Source organism: Ambystoma mexicanum, chromosome 3q, assembly GCF_040938575.1.
Source record: "Ambystoma mexicanum isolate Mex_15411 chromosome 3q, UKY_AmexF1_1, whole genome shotgun sequence".
Lineage (NCBI taxonomy): Eukaryota > Metazoa > Chordata > Amphibia > Caudata > Ambystomatidae > Ambystoma > Ambystoma mexicanum.
This window is the reverse complement of record NC_090926.1, coordinates 602,184,480-602,203,350: the sequence shown is the minus strand read 5'-3', so window position 1 is coordinate 602,203,350 and position 18,871 is coordinate 602,184,480. Positions and strand designations below refer to the sequence as shown.

Here is an 18,871-nt window from a genome sequence, read left to right as displayed (position 1 = left end):
GGCAACCAGTATACCAGGACAACACAGGGAGCTTTCCATGGCAGAATAGGGAACCACCGGTGTGTTGGAGCTGTGGACTATTGGGGCACATGTCACGCACGTGTAGAGTTAGACCAGAAACACCATCATGGAGTAATCAGGGACAACCACGGCCCGCACAAGTACAGCAGGGCATAATACAACAGCAAATGTTGCCACAAGGAAATGAACAACAACAACAATTAACACAACAACAGCCCCAAACATTGCCACAACAACAGGTAGCGATCACACAACAACCACAAATACCACAAACACAACTGGGTAGGGTGACGGTTTTGGGACACAACCCTTATACCGGGAATGGCCAGTCGTTGTACCCCCAATAGGACAGCCCACAGACGGCCTTTGTGTGTCCCATCCTGTCAGTAACACCTAATAGTGCGGAGGAACCACGCATAGAGGTAACTATAGGTGACAAAAAATGATCATTCCTTGTTGACACCGGGGCGACCCAGTCTTGCATAAGGGAAGGTAAATTTAAGATGTCAGGTGAGACCATGAACACCCAAGGATTCTCTGGGGCTAGAGGGTTGGTTCCCTTTACTGATAACATTCCCTTATCTATTGGAGATTACGATCTGTCAGTTCCACTTTTATATTATAGTGCTTCACCAGTAAATATACTGGGGAGAGATATAATGAACAGGTTGAATATGACGATCTCTTTTACTGAGGACGGCATAATTTGCTCTACTCCAGGGATTAACATGCTCACAGCACGGCAAATTATGCAGGCATACTGTGGACAGACAGCGATTAGGGCGGAGCCAGTAGATGGTGAGCTCTTCCAGTATGGAACGGACATGGCAATTGCATGGATGCCAGGGATAGAAGGACAAATATGGAGAAGGCCAGCAGCCTATCTGTTCAGACCAGAAATACCTGTTAATGAACCAGAAGGGAAGGTGGTTTCAATGGATATTGAGAGCATTATTGCAACAGCTGATTATATTGCTGTACATGCCCAAGACAGAGAAGGAAGAGCATGGAGGGCAGTGATAGCATTAGCAGAAGGATGTAGGCTCATCCAGGTGTCAGATGAAGAGCTGTTTTCAGATGAAAAGGAGGAAGGTGAAATGGTGTTTATGATGAGTGTGGAAATATGGCTAAGAGTGGCCTACAAACAAGTAGCACAGAAAATTGCAATGGCACTTGAGGCACCCGCATGCACCCCGGTCCCTTTCTTTAAGGACGACATGTCAAAGGTACCCAAATCATTGTGGACTACTGGCCCCTATGACGTGGGCTACATAAAAAGTATAGGGGGAGTAAAAATAAAATTGAAAAAAGGTGCAATACTCCCCAGAGTAAAACAGTACCCACTATCAAAAGAGGCAGATGAGGGCATATATGAAACCATTACGGCCCTTATAAATAATGGTATATTGGTCCCCTCAGAATCACCATGTAATACGGCTGTGTACCCAGTGTGCAAGGCTAAAGGAGGGTCTTGGCGCTTTATACAGGATCTCAGGCCCTTGAACAACATAGTAGAAGCGGAATACCCCGTAGCTGCAAACCCGGCCACAATCTTGTGTGACATTCCAGCAGAAGCATCACGATTTACAGTGATCGACCTTAAAAATGCCTTTTTCTCAATACCATTACACCCAGACTCACAAGATCTGACGAGCTTCACTTACAAAAACACTAAGTGGAAGCACACCAGATTGCCACAAGGGTATTGTGAATCACCTTCAATTTTCAATAGAGTGATACAGATGGATTTGGTTAACATTGAAGTAGAAAGCACGGTGTTGCAGTATGTGGATGACATAATAATTTGCAGTAAAAATGAAAAAACATGCAGAGAGGACTCATTAAAGATGTTGACAATATTGGCTGACAAAGGTTACAAGGTAGACATGGAAAAGATACAGTACTGTCAGGAACAGGTACTTTACATTGGTCAGCATATATCCCAACATGGAAGAAAGATCGCACCACAAAGAGCACAAGCTATTTCGGCCACTCCAATGCCACAAACTGTAAGGGAACTGCAACAGTTCCTGGGGCTCTGCAATTACTGTAGAGCTTGGGTATTTGATTACAGTTCATACATAGGACCCCTGCTTGAGGCGTTACGGGAAGCTAATAAAGGGGAGAACAAACTGGGGGGGACGAGGGAAATGAAAGAAGCTTTTGATGAATTAAAAGATGCGATATCAACTGCTCCGGTGCTGGCATCCCCAGACTATGAGCGGCGATTTTTTATATTTTCACATTGCGACTCAGCAGTAATGAAAGCAGTGTTGGCTCAAAAAACAAGCATGGGCTACAAACCCGTAGCATTTTACAGTGGCCACTTAGATCCTGTAATGTTAGGCCACTTCCCCTGCGAACAAGGTCTCGCCGCAGCCGCTTTTGCGGTGGAGAAAGCATCAACAATAACCATGGGGTGCCCGACTACACTATTTGTGGAACATGCACTTTTTGCAATATTAAATAAACCTAAATCCACCCTAACCACGCAAAGAGCATCAGGTTATGAGATCATTCTATCCAGAGCTGAACTATCAATTGTTAGATGTAGCACGGTCAACCCTGCAAGGTTCCTAGCAGAAGTAATTGAGGAGGGAGACTATGCCCATGACTGTACTGAAATAACTGAAATGTACTCATGTACTAGAAAAGTCGAAGGAAAACGCACTAGAGGGGGGTGAGCTGTTATTTATTGATGGGTCATCAACTATCGATCAGGGGGATGGTGTGATGAGGACTGGGGCAGCAGTGGTGAAAATGATGGAGGTACCGGTGTGTGTGGCAGTGAAATGTGTACAGTTACCACAGCATTACTCCGCTCAAGCAGCTGAACTGGTCGCACTGATCTTGGCGTTGAAGGAAAGCTTTGACAAACGAGTGACCATATATTCCGACAGCGCATATGTTACATCAACTGTCCACTCAGGGTTGTCGAAATGGAGAAGAAGAGGGTTTAGGAGAGCTGATGGCACCCCAGTGCAACATGCTCTCTTATTGGCTGAACTGATTGAAGTAATAAATGACCCTCAAGAACTAGCTTTAGTAAAATGCAACGCACACACCAATGGTGAAGACCACGTCTCAAAAGGGAATGCAGCAGCAGACGCACATGCGAAGTATGCTGCATACTTTGGTGAGATATGGAACCCCCCAGAGTCACAGAGAGGGAGAGGGAGGGGAATAGCAAAAGAGATGTTGTTAAGAGAAGGGTACACCCATCTCCCAGCCACACAGATTATGGAGCTACAAGCGGCTGCACCAATGGCCGAAAAAGAAATCTGGGTAAAAAGAGGATGCACAATGTCACCAACTGACGCACTATGGCGCCAGGGTGGCACTGGAAAGGTTGTAATACCATTGGCACTTTTCAACACTGCCCTGAGCCAACTACATCATCCAGCCCACACAGGCAAGGAAGTAATTGCAGCACGAATTAGGGAAGACTGGTTCTGCCCCGAGTTAAATTCGCATGTGTCGAATTTTATCAGTAACTGTATCACATGTCAACAGTTTACGGCCGGCCACACTCTAAAGGTGATAAGAGGTACTATACCCCGGCCAGAGGGACCTTTCCGGCATCTCCACATTGACTATGTTGATATGATCAATATATGTCAAGGAAATAGGTATATGATTGTAGTAGTATGCCCATTCTCTAGGTGGATTGAGGCAGGGCCCTGTTCACACCCAGATGCATTTAGAGCAGCCAAGTTCCTAGTGAGGGAGGTCTTCCCCAGGTGGGGAGTGTGCGAGGTGTTAAGGTCAGACAATGGCCCACATTTTGCAAACGAGATGTTTCAGCACATTACATCGCTGCTGAACATTAAACATAAATTTGCATGTGCATACCACCCACAGGCCAACGGTATATGTGAACGCCTGAATGGCCTATTAAAGGAGGCAATTGCAAAGATAAAGCAAACAACAAAGAAGAGTTGGTTATGTTGTCTTCCATTAGCATTATTTGAGCTAAGGAATAAGCCAGGGTCCGACCACCACCTCACTCCCCATGAGGTGGTTACCGGACGTCAAATGCGCCTTCCCCTAACGCCAACGTCAAGAGCATTTACCGACCACGAAAGCACTGCAAGTGTTCTGGGTGATGAAATGTACCAATATGTGTCTTCTTTGATTACTAGTGTAGTGTTTGTGTTTTAACAGCTCGAGTGCACACGGGGCGGGTCTAATAGAAGCCAACAAGAAGACGCGGATAAAGAACTGGAAAAGGAAGGACTGTGTAAGGTTGCTAAAGGTGACCATGTACTACTTCGCAACTTCAATAGGAAATGGAATGACCCACGCTTTACTGGTCCCCATCTGGTAGAGGAGGTATCAACAAGAGCAGTAAAGTTACAGGACAAGCGTGCCTGGAACCACCTACACGACGTAAAGATCTACAGACAACAGACCCGCCCCAGCGCCACCGACAGGTTCATTGAGAGAACAGCAACAACATCGACAACAGAAGAAGGAAGTTCTACCACAGCCAGCGGCCCAAGTATTCCCATACCTTGTCACTCCCCAGAGAAAATAACTGAAGAAGAAAGGGGTGATCCCCATACGGCCCACCCCATGATCACACGCTCAAAGAGTAAAAGCAACGCCCACCCGTTGAACCCAAACACCTCCTGCCGCCCACCATCCACTGACCCCTGTACCCATTACAGTACTAACTAAACTAAAGGACATTGCCTCGCACAAATACACATGTAAACACGTGAATGCTCTCTTTTCTTTTCTCTCGCTCATGCAGGAACCGCGTATTATTGTATTGCTATGAAAGTAGATAACTAACAAATTCACTGCCCAGGAGTAGATGGTACCCTCAGACGATAATTACCCAGAAGAATTGTCACACCAATTTGTATATGAAATAAAGAGGCCAACGTACCTGAAAAGGAAAAGGGTACGCGTCTACTACACAGCGTTCCTTTTGGCCATAGAATATTCGATGCCCCACCTCCACCCATACTTACCTGCCCTAAGAGATAGATCGCTTAGAGTAGCGTGGGAACAGCTCTTCGCCTGGGCACTGAATGACTATTTGATAGGGAGAGCTTAAACAAATAACATTTAATAATAAGCATATTGAGAATTTTCAGGCGGGCAACTATAACGTCGCAAGAATACGCTGCCGGACTGCAGCAAGGTAAGAGCAAAAATGCCGGTGAAATTAGCATATGTAATAAAAGTAATAGGGATTTTGGTAATCACCGGGTTCGTAGCTGCCTCTGTATGGCAGTACAGCTGTGCTATCAATATTGTTGCTGTACCCAAACCTAACACACCCCCATCCCCAGCTGCAACAGGTGTTACGTCAGGTGATATTAGTAAAATTGCGCACAAGCAAAATAGAGTACAACGCAGCACATACTCAGATAATAAAGGTATTGTCAATTATATACAAGATTCAGCACACGTCTCAAACAACATATGGTATCAACACATGACCCGCATTGGTAAGCAGACAACAGAAGACAGCTGCTACGTTTGCTCATTAATACCATACGCCATGAGCGCTTCTTGAACATTTGTTGCCACAGAAATAGATGAAAAAACAGCATGGTGCATAATATACTTGGCACTGTTCCAAACAAAAGGAAGATTTCAAGGGACAGTGGTGCATATGAAGTGGAAAACACGAGACTCATACCCATACGAAAACAACTTCCTCGAGACTTATTTGAGTTACCACAAGAGCAGTTTACATGCTGAAGCATTTAGATACATAACAAGTGGTCCTGCAAAAGGTGAAACAAAGAAAGTAACACTGCAGTACTTATCATGTGATTGGTACGCCACTGATGTTCCTGGTAAATTAGGATGCTGGGAGAGGCCACTGGTGACGATAACGGGGAAAGTATACTTGGACAACAAATGGGAGATAGGAGTGGTTGGCAGCAACATGGTAACAAAAGAAACTATTTCAACTATCAATGAACACAATCACAGATGTTGGACGACTTGGATCAAATACGTGCCTATGCTCACATGGATAGAAACGGATGAAGATCCGATAACAATACTGCCGCTGACTGCGCCTAAAGTATGCTACCAACATAAAGGAGAGGTGGACGTAGGATATAACACCAATTGTGGAAGCTTGATGGAGTTACCTGAGGGGGGAGCAGGAACAGCAGTGATAATAGACCATTACTGGGCCTGTGGAGAAAAGGCATATCACACACTACCCCCTCTGTGGAATGGTGTATGCACAATGGTGCACGTCAATGTACCATCGCTAGTGGTACCCCAGAAGCATGTGAATGTGGCGAACTTTCCCAAAATGGATGAAGGGGACAAGACAAATAAGAGATCTGCACCGCCTCAGGAGGAGCCAGGGAACAGGACCAACGGCAATGATACTGTCCTAAACAGACGGAAAAGACAAGGGGAACCTCTGACAGGAAATTACCTATGGGGAAGGTCGGAAACGGCACTCACTTCGATTCCGCCAGAACACAGACTATTCAGCAGAGCAGCAATGTTCTTCTCCTCAATAATACATCCAGGACTGCAGGCTTACGCAAACGCAAAATGGCTCCAGATAACTAGATGGAAACTCATGATGACCATCAATTCTACAGTAAACGGATTCAACGCAATAAAAGAGGAGCTGCGAGCAATAAGGATGGTAGCACTGCAGAATAGATATGTATTGGACCTCCTCACTGCCATGGAAGGAGGAGTTTGCGCAAAGATAGGACAATCATGCTGCACATTCATTCCTGCCAATGATGCTGACAACGGTACACTGACAGAAGCAGTTTCACAACTGGCCCAGTTGAACTCCAAAATGGTGGATGAAAGTAAAGGTGTAAAACAGGATGAGAGCTGGTTTTCGCTATTATGGTCATGGATGCCATCCTGGCTGTCAGATGGACTGAAAATTATAGTTGGTTGTATTATTTTGGCTGGAGCTACATTGATCATAATAAGATTTTGGAAAGCCCGGAAGGCACGCACCACTGACGAGTTGCTTGAAATGGTCGGTATGCACCCACTGATGCCAGCAGATGACGGCCAACACACGGGCATAATAATACAAGTGAGAGAGAAATTGCGCAACCAGATCATCACCAACCACCTGGACCCACCATCGGTGAAGGTCGAGAACCCAAGAAACCCCAGGAGTTACATAGGGAAATGGGTATACTGTACTCCTGGAGGAACCTGTGAATATATGTATTGGTCATTTGAAGATCATGTTAACCATTATGGACATTTAGGAGGAATAACTAAAGTGTGGAGAGTAAGAGGAGATAACGAAAAGGATATGTTTGTGGTCGACAAGTCGACCAGAGGGGGGACTGAAGTGGGAAAATGGAAAAACAGACTCCCCTCTTTCCCCTCTCGCGCCTGGCCTAAAGGTTCACGGCCCAAGCACCCGCCACGAGAAGAGTTTGTCCATCTACCAGACGACCAGATACCCTGGTACAGGAACATAAGGATGTGTCCACCTGCCTGCCCAGCAGCCCGCCCTGCCCATGCCGATGCCTGCGGCATGGATCAACTGGACTAAAACTATACGTCGTTAGAGATGCCATGACGACCTAGCCAACGGATAGCACACCTGTGCCAACATCCACACTGGACACTCCCGCACCAATCTACATGAAGAATATACTCAGTGCTATGACGTACGTGACAGACATACTCACGGACGTGCATCTTTATTATTTTCCACATAGGCTTTCAAAATGCAGAAACGCAAGACGCACCATGAACTCATCTAAAGAGCTTGCTTACGCTTCTCCTACACCTAGGTGCCATAATGAGGATTATAACGAAGACACAATACTGGTCGCAAGACAATACGAGTCTATAACCTAAAGCGCCTGTGCACCAAACGGTTCCACCTATACACTAGGCCTAAGTAGGCCGCAAGCAAGAGCTCCCATGGACGTTAACAGAACAAGAGTCAGGTTGCTGATCCTGCAGAATGAGCCTGGGGAAAGCAGACAGCCAAGGTCGTAATGTTGCAAACCCACATTCCAAAAGCAGACCATCAAGGGCACGATGTTGCAACCTCGCACGCCGTGCACCGACATCAAAGTCGCACCTGCTAATTAAACCAGGCACACAGAGGAAAAACAATATTAATTGTGCAGAATTCTGCCTCAAACACGGTCCCATCTCACGTGACCAAGCCGAACCTGACGAGATGTCAAGCCCAGGAGGAAATTGGCGCCTGGATCCCTCGTTACAAGACACAGGCAGATACACTTGAAAGGATCCATGGACATCTGCGACAGTGGGTGTAGTCGGCCGTCCAGCTCATGAATAAGTCTTCACATTGTCTGCATGTACCAATAGTGAAACATTGTTGCAAATTTCAGGTACACCGAGAGCTGGGAACAGCGATGGTCCCAGGCTGGGAAGCTCACGGGCGCACCAATCAGAACATGGGGCTCTTATCACTGACGACAGTAATATTAACCAATCATTAGGAGTCCTCATGTAACAATTCTCATGTATCTAATTGTAGGGACAACCCAGATATATCACCTGACTAACCCTCGGCCACTCATATTATTCTCTATACGTATGCTATACTAACCCTACCACTCGAGCAACCAATTAAGAGTGGCGATAGGTTTTTTGTTAATTTTCTAGAGTGACGCAGGTAGCGCGTCATACTACAGTAAAAAGGGCCTGCGAGCCCCACGATTGTGTGTGTGTCAGGTCAGACGCGTATGATCCTTGGCCCATCCCTGCCGTTTGTGTTTAATAAACAGCAGAGTCACATTGCTTCTTGTGTGTGTCTCATACTCTATCTCCTTTGGGATATACGGGAGGAGTTGGGGCCTCCCTGCCCGGAGGTCTGCGGACGGCCCGGCTGACCCCGGCAGAATTTCCCCCCCGACAACACATTCCATGGTGTTGGAATCCTCCATGGACCACACTATGTGTGTGTTGTGAAGACACTTTCTACAATGTGTCATGGCACCAAGGGGAATATGCCTTTGTTGCTCTTGTTCCCTGTGGTGCTCACACAACAGTTGGCCTTAGCACTGTTCATCAGTTCCCTGTGTGAATTGAACATTTGTGTGACCTGGCAATGCATGGATGGTGTGCAGCAAAGTGCCTAAGTCAATCTGTCTCTGCTGATGCCTCGATTATAGAGACCCTAAGTGTACCATACTGTGGAAGTTTAAGGCTACGGGGTGTGGTGACACACAGGTGCATTGGAGTTGAGGTGACCAGCAACACCATTGTACATTTTTTGGGATAAGCAACTTGCAGTCATGGTACTTTGACTTGCATAGGGTTATGGCCTTCCTTGATTATTGTAAAGTGACCCTGTTAGCCCAACCTTTGCACCATCTCAACCATCTCCAAATTGTGCAAAATGCAGCAGTGCGCTTGGCTACGTGCATACCTTATGACCAAACAATTTATTCAGGCTACAGAATCCTCCATTGGCTCCCTATCCTGACACGTTTCCGGTTCAAAGCACTTTGTCAGACTCACAGAGCATTTCATGAGCAAGGCTGTTTATCTCTTCCGGAGAAGATTATCTCTTATTGCCCAACCTAAACTTTGCGTTCTTCTTGCTCAGCACTCCTGCTGGTTTTTTGCTATCGCCTGGAACGTTGCAGCGATCGTGTGTTTTCTGTAGCCAATACCTACATTCTTGAATAGCCATCAGGCTCCTCTTTGGAATATACAAGATTTTAATCTTTTCAGAAGTTAACTTAAGACGTATCTTTTTGTTTGAGTCTTGAAATTTGCTGCCTTACTGTTTCGTATCTTCTTAGCGCCATGATGCCTCTAGTGAAAGTTTACGCTATATAAGATTGAAATAGATAGATAGATAGATAGATAGATAGATAGATAGATAGATAGATAGATAGATAGATAGATAGATAGATAGATAGAAAACATTAAACAAGACATGGTGTTGATGAGGGAAATCAAGAACCAGGTCATGTCTGTCATTGGTGGGTTGGTGCATGCCTCTTGGTCATGCATTGATGCAGCAATGAAGGACCAGAATTTGGCATTGCCTGGCCTCCGAGTCTAGAATGCACAAGAGGAGGGGGGTCATGGCGACTGTGGGAATATTGCCTCTCCTGAATTGGCATACATGTAATATGCATAATATTAGTTTGGGTCTGCCCTATTGTAGTGTTGACATTGCAGGTGGTGTTTTTGGATGTCTTCTGGTCTGATGTGTTTTGTTAGCAGTATAGTTCTATCAGAGTTTCATATAATAATAATAAATAATAATAATTTGGCACGCGAACCCTCAGGTATCTGAGCACTGCTTATTATTACCCACGATGTGTGGTGCTCATTTATCGACCTCGGAAGGATGAAAGGCTGAGTTTGGCCCCGCCGGAATTCGAACCTGCATTCGCAGGCTCTGCACGGATGTCAAAGCGAGCGCTCAAAGCGAGCGCTCTACTCGCTGTGCCACTTGACCGGCTACGTAATGTGATGTGTAATGTGGTCTGCTTTTGTTGTGGCCACACTATTTGGTACTGCAGTGATGGTGGTCCTAGTAAATGTGATGTTCCATTGGGCAGGCTTGACTGTGATTAGTCACCTATGGGTGTGATGCTCACATCCTGTAACAGAGAGTCAACTTCGATGCCACTCATACGGGTGTATATGTGGTCTTTGTGCATCAACTGTGTGTGTTATGGCCTCCTACAATCCTGAATAAAGCCCTTTGCCAGTGTGATGTGTAGTTATGTGTGTTCTGTACCATCTTAAAAGGCTGTGTGTAGTGGTGAATTAATCCTTCAAGTGTTGGTTACAATGTGGTATCTCCTAATGTATATGGGTGCCTGAGGCGTCTGCATGGTGGTTGTGGTTTGTGTTGGGGATTTGGATTATGTGATGATGGCACTGCATGCAGTCCATATTTCATTAACCAGTAGTGATGACGTGAGGCATGTGTTTTCGGTGTCCTGTGCATGTTTGTAAATCATAGAGGCAGGTGAACTTGCAGGGCTGTGTCCGTCTGTATGCACAGATTCCTTGCTGCTCCTGAACTGGCATTCACAGTGTGTTATGTTGTGTATATTGGACTTGCCCTCTGCCATCACTGAAACTTGTCAGGATTGGGGGTTTGGAGTGTGTCTACAACCAGTCTGCGCCTGCCCACGTCACTCCCCTATTTCCAGATATAATCAGGCTTTATGCCCATTTCGCCCCGTTCTCTGCCCTTGTGTTAGCCCTTGCTTTGCGCTAATGTGCAACACTGTGTGACGCAATGAGCTTGTTCAGGGCATCAACGGCACTGTGTCAGCACCTAGCACCTTTTGTGAAATGCATGCGTCTTTTCATGTAGCACTAAGTGTGCTTTTTCGGTGCAAATTCACTTTGCACGGCACAAAATGTATTGCAAATTAGGTCTATTGTGCTTGATGAGGAATTTCCCATGTTCTAATTCAGATAATTAATCACAGCTGTGCAACGAACCATGTATGGCAATAGGACAGCTGTTGCACTTTACTTTCTAAATGCACTAGGAGTATCTTTACAAACCAAATTCCTTAGGATGCTTCTGACAGTTTTTTTCTATTAAGAACTTAGTTTGCAAAGTTTAAACTTCAGAACTATCTTGATTTACATGGTGTCGCTGTTTCTGCTCCAGAACGGTGATTTAGTAATTTGCAAGCTTTACAACACGAGCTGCTCGGTGAGACTAAGTCTGGAACACAATATCATATGCACAATAAATCTTCAAGTTCCTGTCTGTCAAAGTTGTGAACATGTTTAATGGAAATATAGTTTCAATAAAGAAGATTTGAACAACTTAGCCTGTCGTTTCAGGAAAAGAAGCCTACTTTGAGAGCTCCGTTAAAGTATGTGTGTGTCAGAGACCGGGCTGTAAAGGGTAGAGGGTCAACTCCAGGCCTCGGGAGCCGCAGCCATGTTGCCATGAAGCAGGAACGTTCCAAACGCGAGGCGTTATACAATGAGCAGCACGGCTGTGTGTGGTCTGATGTGAGCCAACATTACAGAAACTCTGATGTGATGGTGCTGTGATGAAGTGTGACTATGTAATGGAGGCAATACACTTTAAAGCTACTGTTTTGGTTACACATGTTGGCAATATATTACGCATATTAACATTTGAGACACAGCGAGGTACATTATTTGCCAAGAGGCAGGCGCTTATGCCCAAGTGCAGGCGATGAGGTTAAAACTCAAGTCAAATGTAGGCACTATATCACAATATGGCTGACAAGTAACATAGACACAAAAACACGTAATCGCCGAAAAACACTACACAATTATGAACAATACGACCCGTACTATACATGTTTTTTTCAAAGTAATCTGAGCTGTTTAGCTAAACGTGAAAACGTATGTTTAATGCAGCAGGCCTGTGCAAATCAAAAGTCACGTTTCTTTCGGTTTGGACGAATGATTTATAGCGCATGTTCTGGGGAAAGATGTCGCACGATTTCCTACTAACTTCCCAAGCTCCAAAGTTGGCATGTTAACCTTTGCTGTGGCAGTAAATTCGTGAAACGGTTGGTATTATTTTGATGTGATCAGTTCCTCGGTCAGGGTTTCAAGGGGCGCTGCCCTAGACCAGACCGGGAGATTTTTCTTTTCTACGCCTGGAAGCAGCTGTGTCATTCGGGAGAGGGCTGGAAGACGGAGCACGAGAGTTGTTTAAATATTTGTAGTCCTGCCTGGCCCAGCTTCACGAGCAGGGGCGTTTCTAGTGGGGAGCTAAGGGGACTATAGACCCTGATCTTTTGGTTGTAGCCCCGGATAGAATCTCAGGAGCTACAGCCAAAAGCCTAGCTAGCCCCCAGTCCCAACAGTTCCGAAATCAGCGTAGCCCCGGGTCTTTTCCAGACCTAGCAACTCCCCTGTTCACGAGAGCCCTGTTTGCAAAGTGTGAGGGCCAGCACAGCACCGAGCTCGGAGGCACGGCCACAGGCTGCAACCCAAAGGCTAGCTAGGCCCAAGTGCCGACATTTTAGCATAGCCCCATATCGTTTCAAGACCTAGCAACGTCCCTGCTCCGACAAGCCACACACATATTGCGTAACTCAAACTGGGTGCTTTCCAAGTCTACGTGAACATGGCAGTGAAGACACCCACGTGTCGCTCCCAATTGTGCTTTGAGTTGAAGAAGCCGATTGTGTGACATACACTGCACGATTTTCTTTTTTTATCAGTATACAAAATGAAAAAAATCTACTAAAGAAAACAGGTACAGTGTGTGTTTGGAGAAAGTGAGCAGGGGACACGCTTTTATTTCAGAGGGGAAGGTTAGAATGGCCCAGAAGATGAAACTCGTTTGAATATTTTAATAATGTTTGATTGTTTTAATATTTACTTTTTAGGATGTGTAATAATTACATGATATACATTTAGAGCGCACTTGGAAATTATGACATCATCGATAATGTTTTTTATGTTTTTTAAAAGGATAGACAGCACCAGGTACAACGCTTATTAGCACCATTGCCAAGTTGCTGTAATCCTTATTTATATAGAATAGAAAGGTGTCTATGCGTCGCAACTGATGAGCAGAATAGCACGGAAGGGTAAGGAAGTGTTGCGAAGGACCACCGCTCTTTTCACCGTGCCTGGGGTTATATAGGCTTCTCGGTGAAATATACGTTTAGTCACTTCGCTGCTGCTCGTGTTTGGTATACATTTCCCTTTAATTGTTCAGAACACCAATCATTTTTTTTTTTGGGGTGTTGGGGCACATTTTGGACTCAATTATTCTTCAGGCTGAGAATGTTCAGTCATTAAACAACAAATCTTATCCTTTTGAAGAAAGAAAGAAGGATTTGATGAAAATAAACCGAAATGCAGAAAAGAAAGTAGTTCTTTTGTGACGCATTGAACACTATTCCTATCCTTCTGCACAAGCAACAGCGACCATGCACACACAAATTATCAGTAATATTTTTTCAATTGTTTTTGTAGCTGTTACTATTCATCAACAACTCGCATCCTACTGCACGGGCATTTAACAGCGCCTTCTTTTTTTGTCCAAGGCCTGCCTCGAAACGATGTACCGATGACAGCAGTGAACCGAAAAGGAAGGTTCACATCCACGAATGTGGAGAGAGGTTGAGAATCTTACTTTTTTCCGCATCATTATTTTGATAAGATAACGCGATAACACTGGGTCGCTGCATCATGGACGCACGAAGGCCAGCGCCGGGTACATCGTGTTCTTGCATCTGAACGCCAGCCACGCACGCCAATCAGAAGAGCAAGCGCCTTACCTGTTTTATTGTAAGCAGCAGGATCAGAAGCAAGACTGTGCTTGTGGCCGCTCCGCTGCTCTGCCGCTGGCTCGCAGGCACGGTCTGTCTGCCTTCCGATGAGATGAAGCCCTCCATCCCAAGGACTGAACGTAGACCAAATCTCTGTTGCAAATCTCTGTTGAAGGTAATTAATGCCACAAATGGACACCCTTTGCCCTAGAGATTCAAACAAGAGGGCACGTGAGAACGCAGGGGGCACTCTGTTTTGGAATCCAGCAACTAGCATCCGGATCGCAGGAACTTCCCCCTGGCTTTCTTTTTAGTTCGGCATATTTTGCAAACCGTGCAAGGATCCGCGCGAGCGGTGCAGAAGGATGACGAACTCCAGGATTCCTACTCCGTGTCTGTACACTCTCACAATGCTTCTGCACTCGAGACGCTGAGACTTCGGGCTCTTCCGCAGTTTACAGCCAGAAAGACATTTCCCTAAAACAAACACACACACACACACACACACACACACACGCACACGCACACACACGTACCCACGCACACACACATACCATTCTCCATTAATAAAACATAATTTAGTCTTCGCACCGTGTAAAATGTATTAGGCCATATTACAGTTAATGAAAAGAAATCATTTTAATGATAAAATAGTAGGCTCAACTATTCACCTTAGCTTTTTGAAGCAAGCAACTTGTAAGCATAGAGTAACATGGATATGTGAACAGAAATACCACCAGGCAACATTGAAGCTCATTAATGAGTAAATTACCTCACAGTGAGGTGCTGTTCTCCCACAACTGTTGGAAGTAGCCTATATAGCTGCAAAACATGCATTCCTCTGCTAAACCGAATGCACTGATAAGACATCTACTGCATGTGTCTCAATGCATGGGTTGAAAACCGAGTGCACCCATTGATCTTTACTTTTTTCTTAAACCAGGCAACCACACTTATGCTCACGTTTAACCTTTTAGCCTTGATGTAAAGTACAAACATGCTGTAACACTCAAAGAACATATGACACTGAGAAACTATAACTAGACTGGAGCTACCAATGTAAGTATGTCTAGTATGTAAAAAAGTAACACATGTCATGCCACAGTAAGAAGGTAAATGCACACTGACACTATAGGCTAAGCTAGTCATGCAATAACACGTATCATGTTTCCTATCATTAACTGGTAAAATAGCTCAGCAGGTTAAGCACGTGTTGCTGTGATATGTGTTTGATCTGCAGGTTGCAGTTTTGAATCCTGGAAAGGTCAATTCAGCCTTTCATACTTCTGAGGTTGATAAACTGAGTACCGATTTCAATTGGGTAATAATAACATATGTTAATAGTCATATGTAAAGCAATTTGGATTAAAGTGCTATATAAAATAACTTATTATTATTATGCTTTATCCTTGATGCCTAGTAAAAAATGTCATGCCACCTTGAGAAAGACATGCAGACTGGCACTAGTAATGTAGTTCAATCTAGCCAAGTAATAACACTTATATTTGCTTATTCCCTTGATGTAAAATAAAAACTGGCATGCCACATTACGAAAGTACATGCAGACTGACAGTAGTAGTGCCAATCTACATATACTTGCTTAATGTAGCATGGCATTTCTTAATTGGCATCAAGGGTATAGCACAAACAAGTGTCCGTACCAGGCTTGGCTAGACTATATGCAATGTACACATGTAGCCAGGTAATAACTCTTATGTTTGCTTCATTAAGGGTAAAGCAAACATAGCAGTTATGATTGATTTACCCTTGATGCACAGTATTGTGCATTAAGGGTAAAGACAATTTGATAAGCATTACAACTTCGCTAGTCTGGCCAACATTGAATATGGAAAAGTGACAACTCTAATGTTTGCTTTACCCTTGATGCACAGTACAGTGCAACAATGGTAAATCAAACATGATAAGTGAAGCATCATCATGCGGCTAGACTGGCCTACAGTGAAGCATTATTACATGGCTTGACTGGCCTACATTCAATGTAGGCCACTCTTACCACATGATACCACTTCACTTATAACATTTGCTTTAACCTCGATGCATGACACTGCATAAAAGGTAAAGCAAAAACAATGCCATGGCCCTTGCAGCCCCATCCCTAAATTTAACGGCCCTTCTGAGAGGGGCAGCTATATTAAGGGGTGGGGTCAGAAACACACACAAACACATATTGTTACCTGTCAACTCTTCCCTCTTACTCATCATCTTCCTTTTCTCCTTTCTGACCTTGATTTTTCTGCCCTAATCCCTCGTGCCCATCCCACTGCTTCTACTTCTGACCCTCTTCCCTCTGCCCTCATTCCTCAAATCTACCCTCACCTCATAACATATCTCACTTGCCTTCTTAAATCCCCTCTCACTAATTCTTGTTTTCTGATCATATTCAGACATGTGCTCATCCTTCCCATTCTCAAAAAACCCTCTCATGATCCTTCTATCCCAGTTCACTTCCACACTATTTCTCTTCTTCCCTTTCTCGACAAGCTCTTAGAGCATGCTCTACACTCCTATATCACTTCCACCTTAATTTTCACTCTCTCCTACCATCACTTCAATCTGTTATCTGTCCCTCTAACTCCACTGAGACTGCCCTTCTGATTGTCTCCAACAATCCCTTCACTCTGTGACACTCTAAGCTTTATTCTGTCCTTATTCTTCTTGGAATTTCTGCAGCATTCAATACTGTTGAGTACCTACTTCTTCTTTCTTCTCTCTTTCCTATGTTTTTCTGGGTCCGTTCTTAAGCAGTTTCACTCCTATCTCTCTAACCGCTCATACTCTGCTACCTGGGCTTGCAGGCTACTCATGTCCTCTTCCTTATTGGGTTTCTCACAGCGGTGTCCTAGGTCCTCTTCTTTTTTTCTCACTTCACACTATCCCCATCACTATGCTCATATCCTCTTATATTCTCTCTTGTGATGTTTATATTGATGACATTCTCCTTCTCCTTCTCTGGCACATCCCACTCCACTGTTTCAAACTGTTTGTCCGCTATTCAATGTTGGATGTTGTCCCATTTCCTTCACCTTACTCCCTCAAAAAACGAAGCTCTTATCTTTCCTGCTAGATTGTTTCCTCCCCCTCTTCCTGCTCCCTCCCTCGCTTTTCCCCATCCTCTCTTCCTTTTTCCCAATCAGTGCGCAACCTCAGTCTTATCTGTGGCCCCTCTTTCTTGTCTCCTATCACATTACTTCCACTGCTCAATCTTGCCATTATCTGCTATTTGATATTCACCATATCTGTCCTTACCTCCCTTTCCATACTACTAAGCTTCTTGTTTCATGCCTGATCTTCTCTTGCATCATCTATTGTTCAGCTCTTCTTCTTTGTCTTCCCACTTGTCATCTTGCCCCACTCCGATCCGTATATAACTCATCCATTCATCTTCTCTTCTATCTCCCTCCTCATTCCTCCATTTCTCCTTCTCTTCTTTCTATCTCTCTCCTTCCTTTTGAGTCTCATCTTCTCCACCATCTCTTTTCTAATGCCTTCCAATGTATCCACAGACTTGTCTCTCTCTATCCATCTTCTCTAATATCACTCTACTCCAGTTCCTGTGTGTTACGCCCCAGAATCAGTTCCTCCTTTCATTACCTAAATCCCCCTGTGCCTCTCCCTGCTTCCGTTATTTTGCCTTACTTGTCCCCAATAATTTGAACTCTCTTTCTCTCTCTATCCATACCTCCTCATCTCTATGTACCTTCCAAACCAATCTGAAACACACCTTTTATCTGCTCAAACCAATAATTGATTGCACATTTTCTACTGTTCATTATTGGCTGGAATGTATTGCCCATTTTGATTGTACTGTTTCCCTCGTATTATTGTGGGGTTTAATGACAGCCCAAACAAATGTAACTGAAATGCACACAAGAAAAATGACCTGTAAGCCTTCAAAAACATCCACAATAAAAACGGGCCTATTAATGCAGATTGTGTGTGTTTCTGCAAGTAACGAAAGGAAGTGTTGTGATAAAATTGAAATGCTATGTGAATGGCCAAGGACTGAAGATCAAAAGGCATATCTTTCATTATAAAGGGAACAGTTGAACTGAAAAAACAGCCTTTTATTTGCATTTGCAAGAAAGGCCCCTTCTACATGAAAAGCAGAGTTTTCAAATACTGAAACAAAAATGACATTGCATGTGTGTTTTGCAGTTTTTAATCAAGACATGAAAAGTAAATGTTTCCATGCTAAAATAAATATACCGGTGAAACGATGTGGTGTGTGTTGGTGAGATGCAATGTATTAAAATATATAATATACTTCACATGTAAGGGTGTGGCGTCCTTTCGCCGACACCTGTTTTTACAACAGATGTTTTGCCGCAGGAGTTTTACCGAAAAAACTCAATAAATTTCTTTTACAGGGGCAAATAAAGTGTTGGGCAGGGGAAATTAAAAAAATAGCAAAACAAAGGGGGGTTTTGGGAGGGGAACCCCCAAAAATCATAGAAAACAATTTGATGAGTCTTTCTGTAAAAACTCCTCTGGCAAAACACCCGATGTAAAAATGGCTGTTGGTGAAATTACATGGAACCCATGCAAGATACCAGCAGCAATTGAAAAGGTTATTTTGTTGTCATAGGTCACATGTAAATGTTATTTAGGCCGAA

At 44.3% G+C, this 18,871-nt stretch overlaps 1 protein-coding gene across 1 annotated transcript in view; it reads right to left on the bottom strand.

Annotated features, from left to right (window-relative positions):
* The window catches only part of GLP2R (glucagon like peptide 2 receptor), a 1,432,227-nt gene extending 1,417,612 nt beyond the window's left edge, over positions 1-14,615 (bottom strand). Inside the window, exon 1 of the mRNA XM_069654470.1 lies at positions 14,247-14,615. Coding sequence (XP_069510571.1) covers positions 14,247-14,363 — 117 coding nt within the window. The 5' untranslated portion in view covers positions 14,364-14,615. The remainder of the gene's footprint in view (positions 1-14,246) is intronic.
* Positions 14,616-18,871: the final 4,256 nt, after the last annotated feature.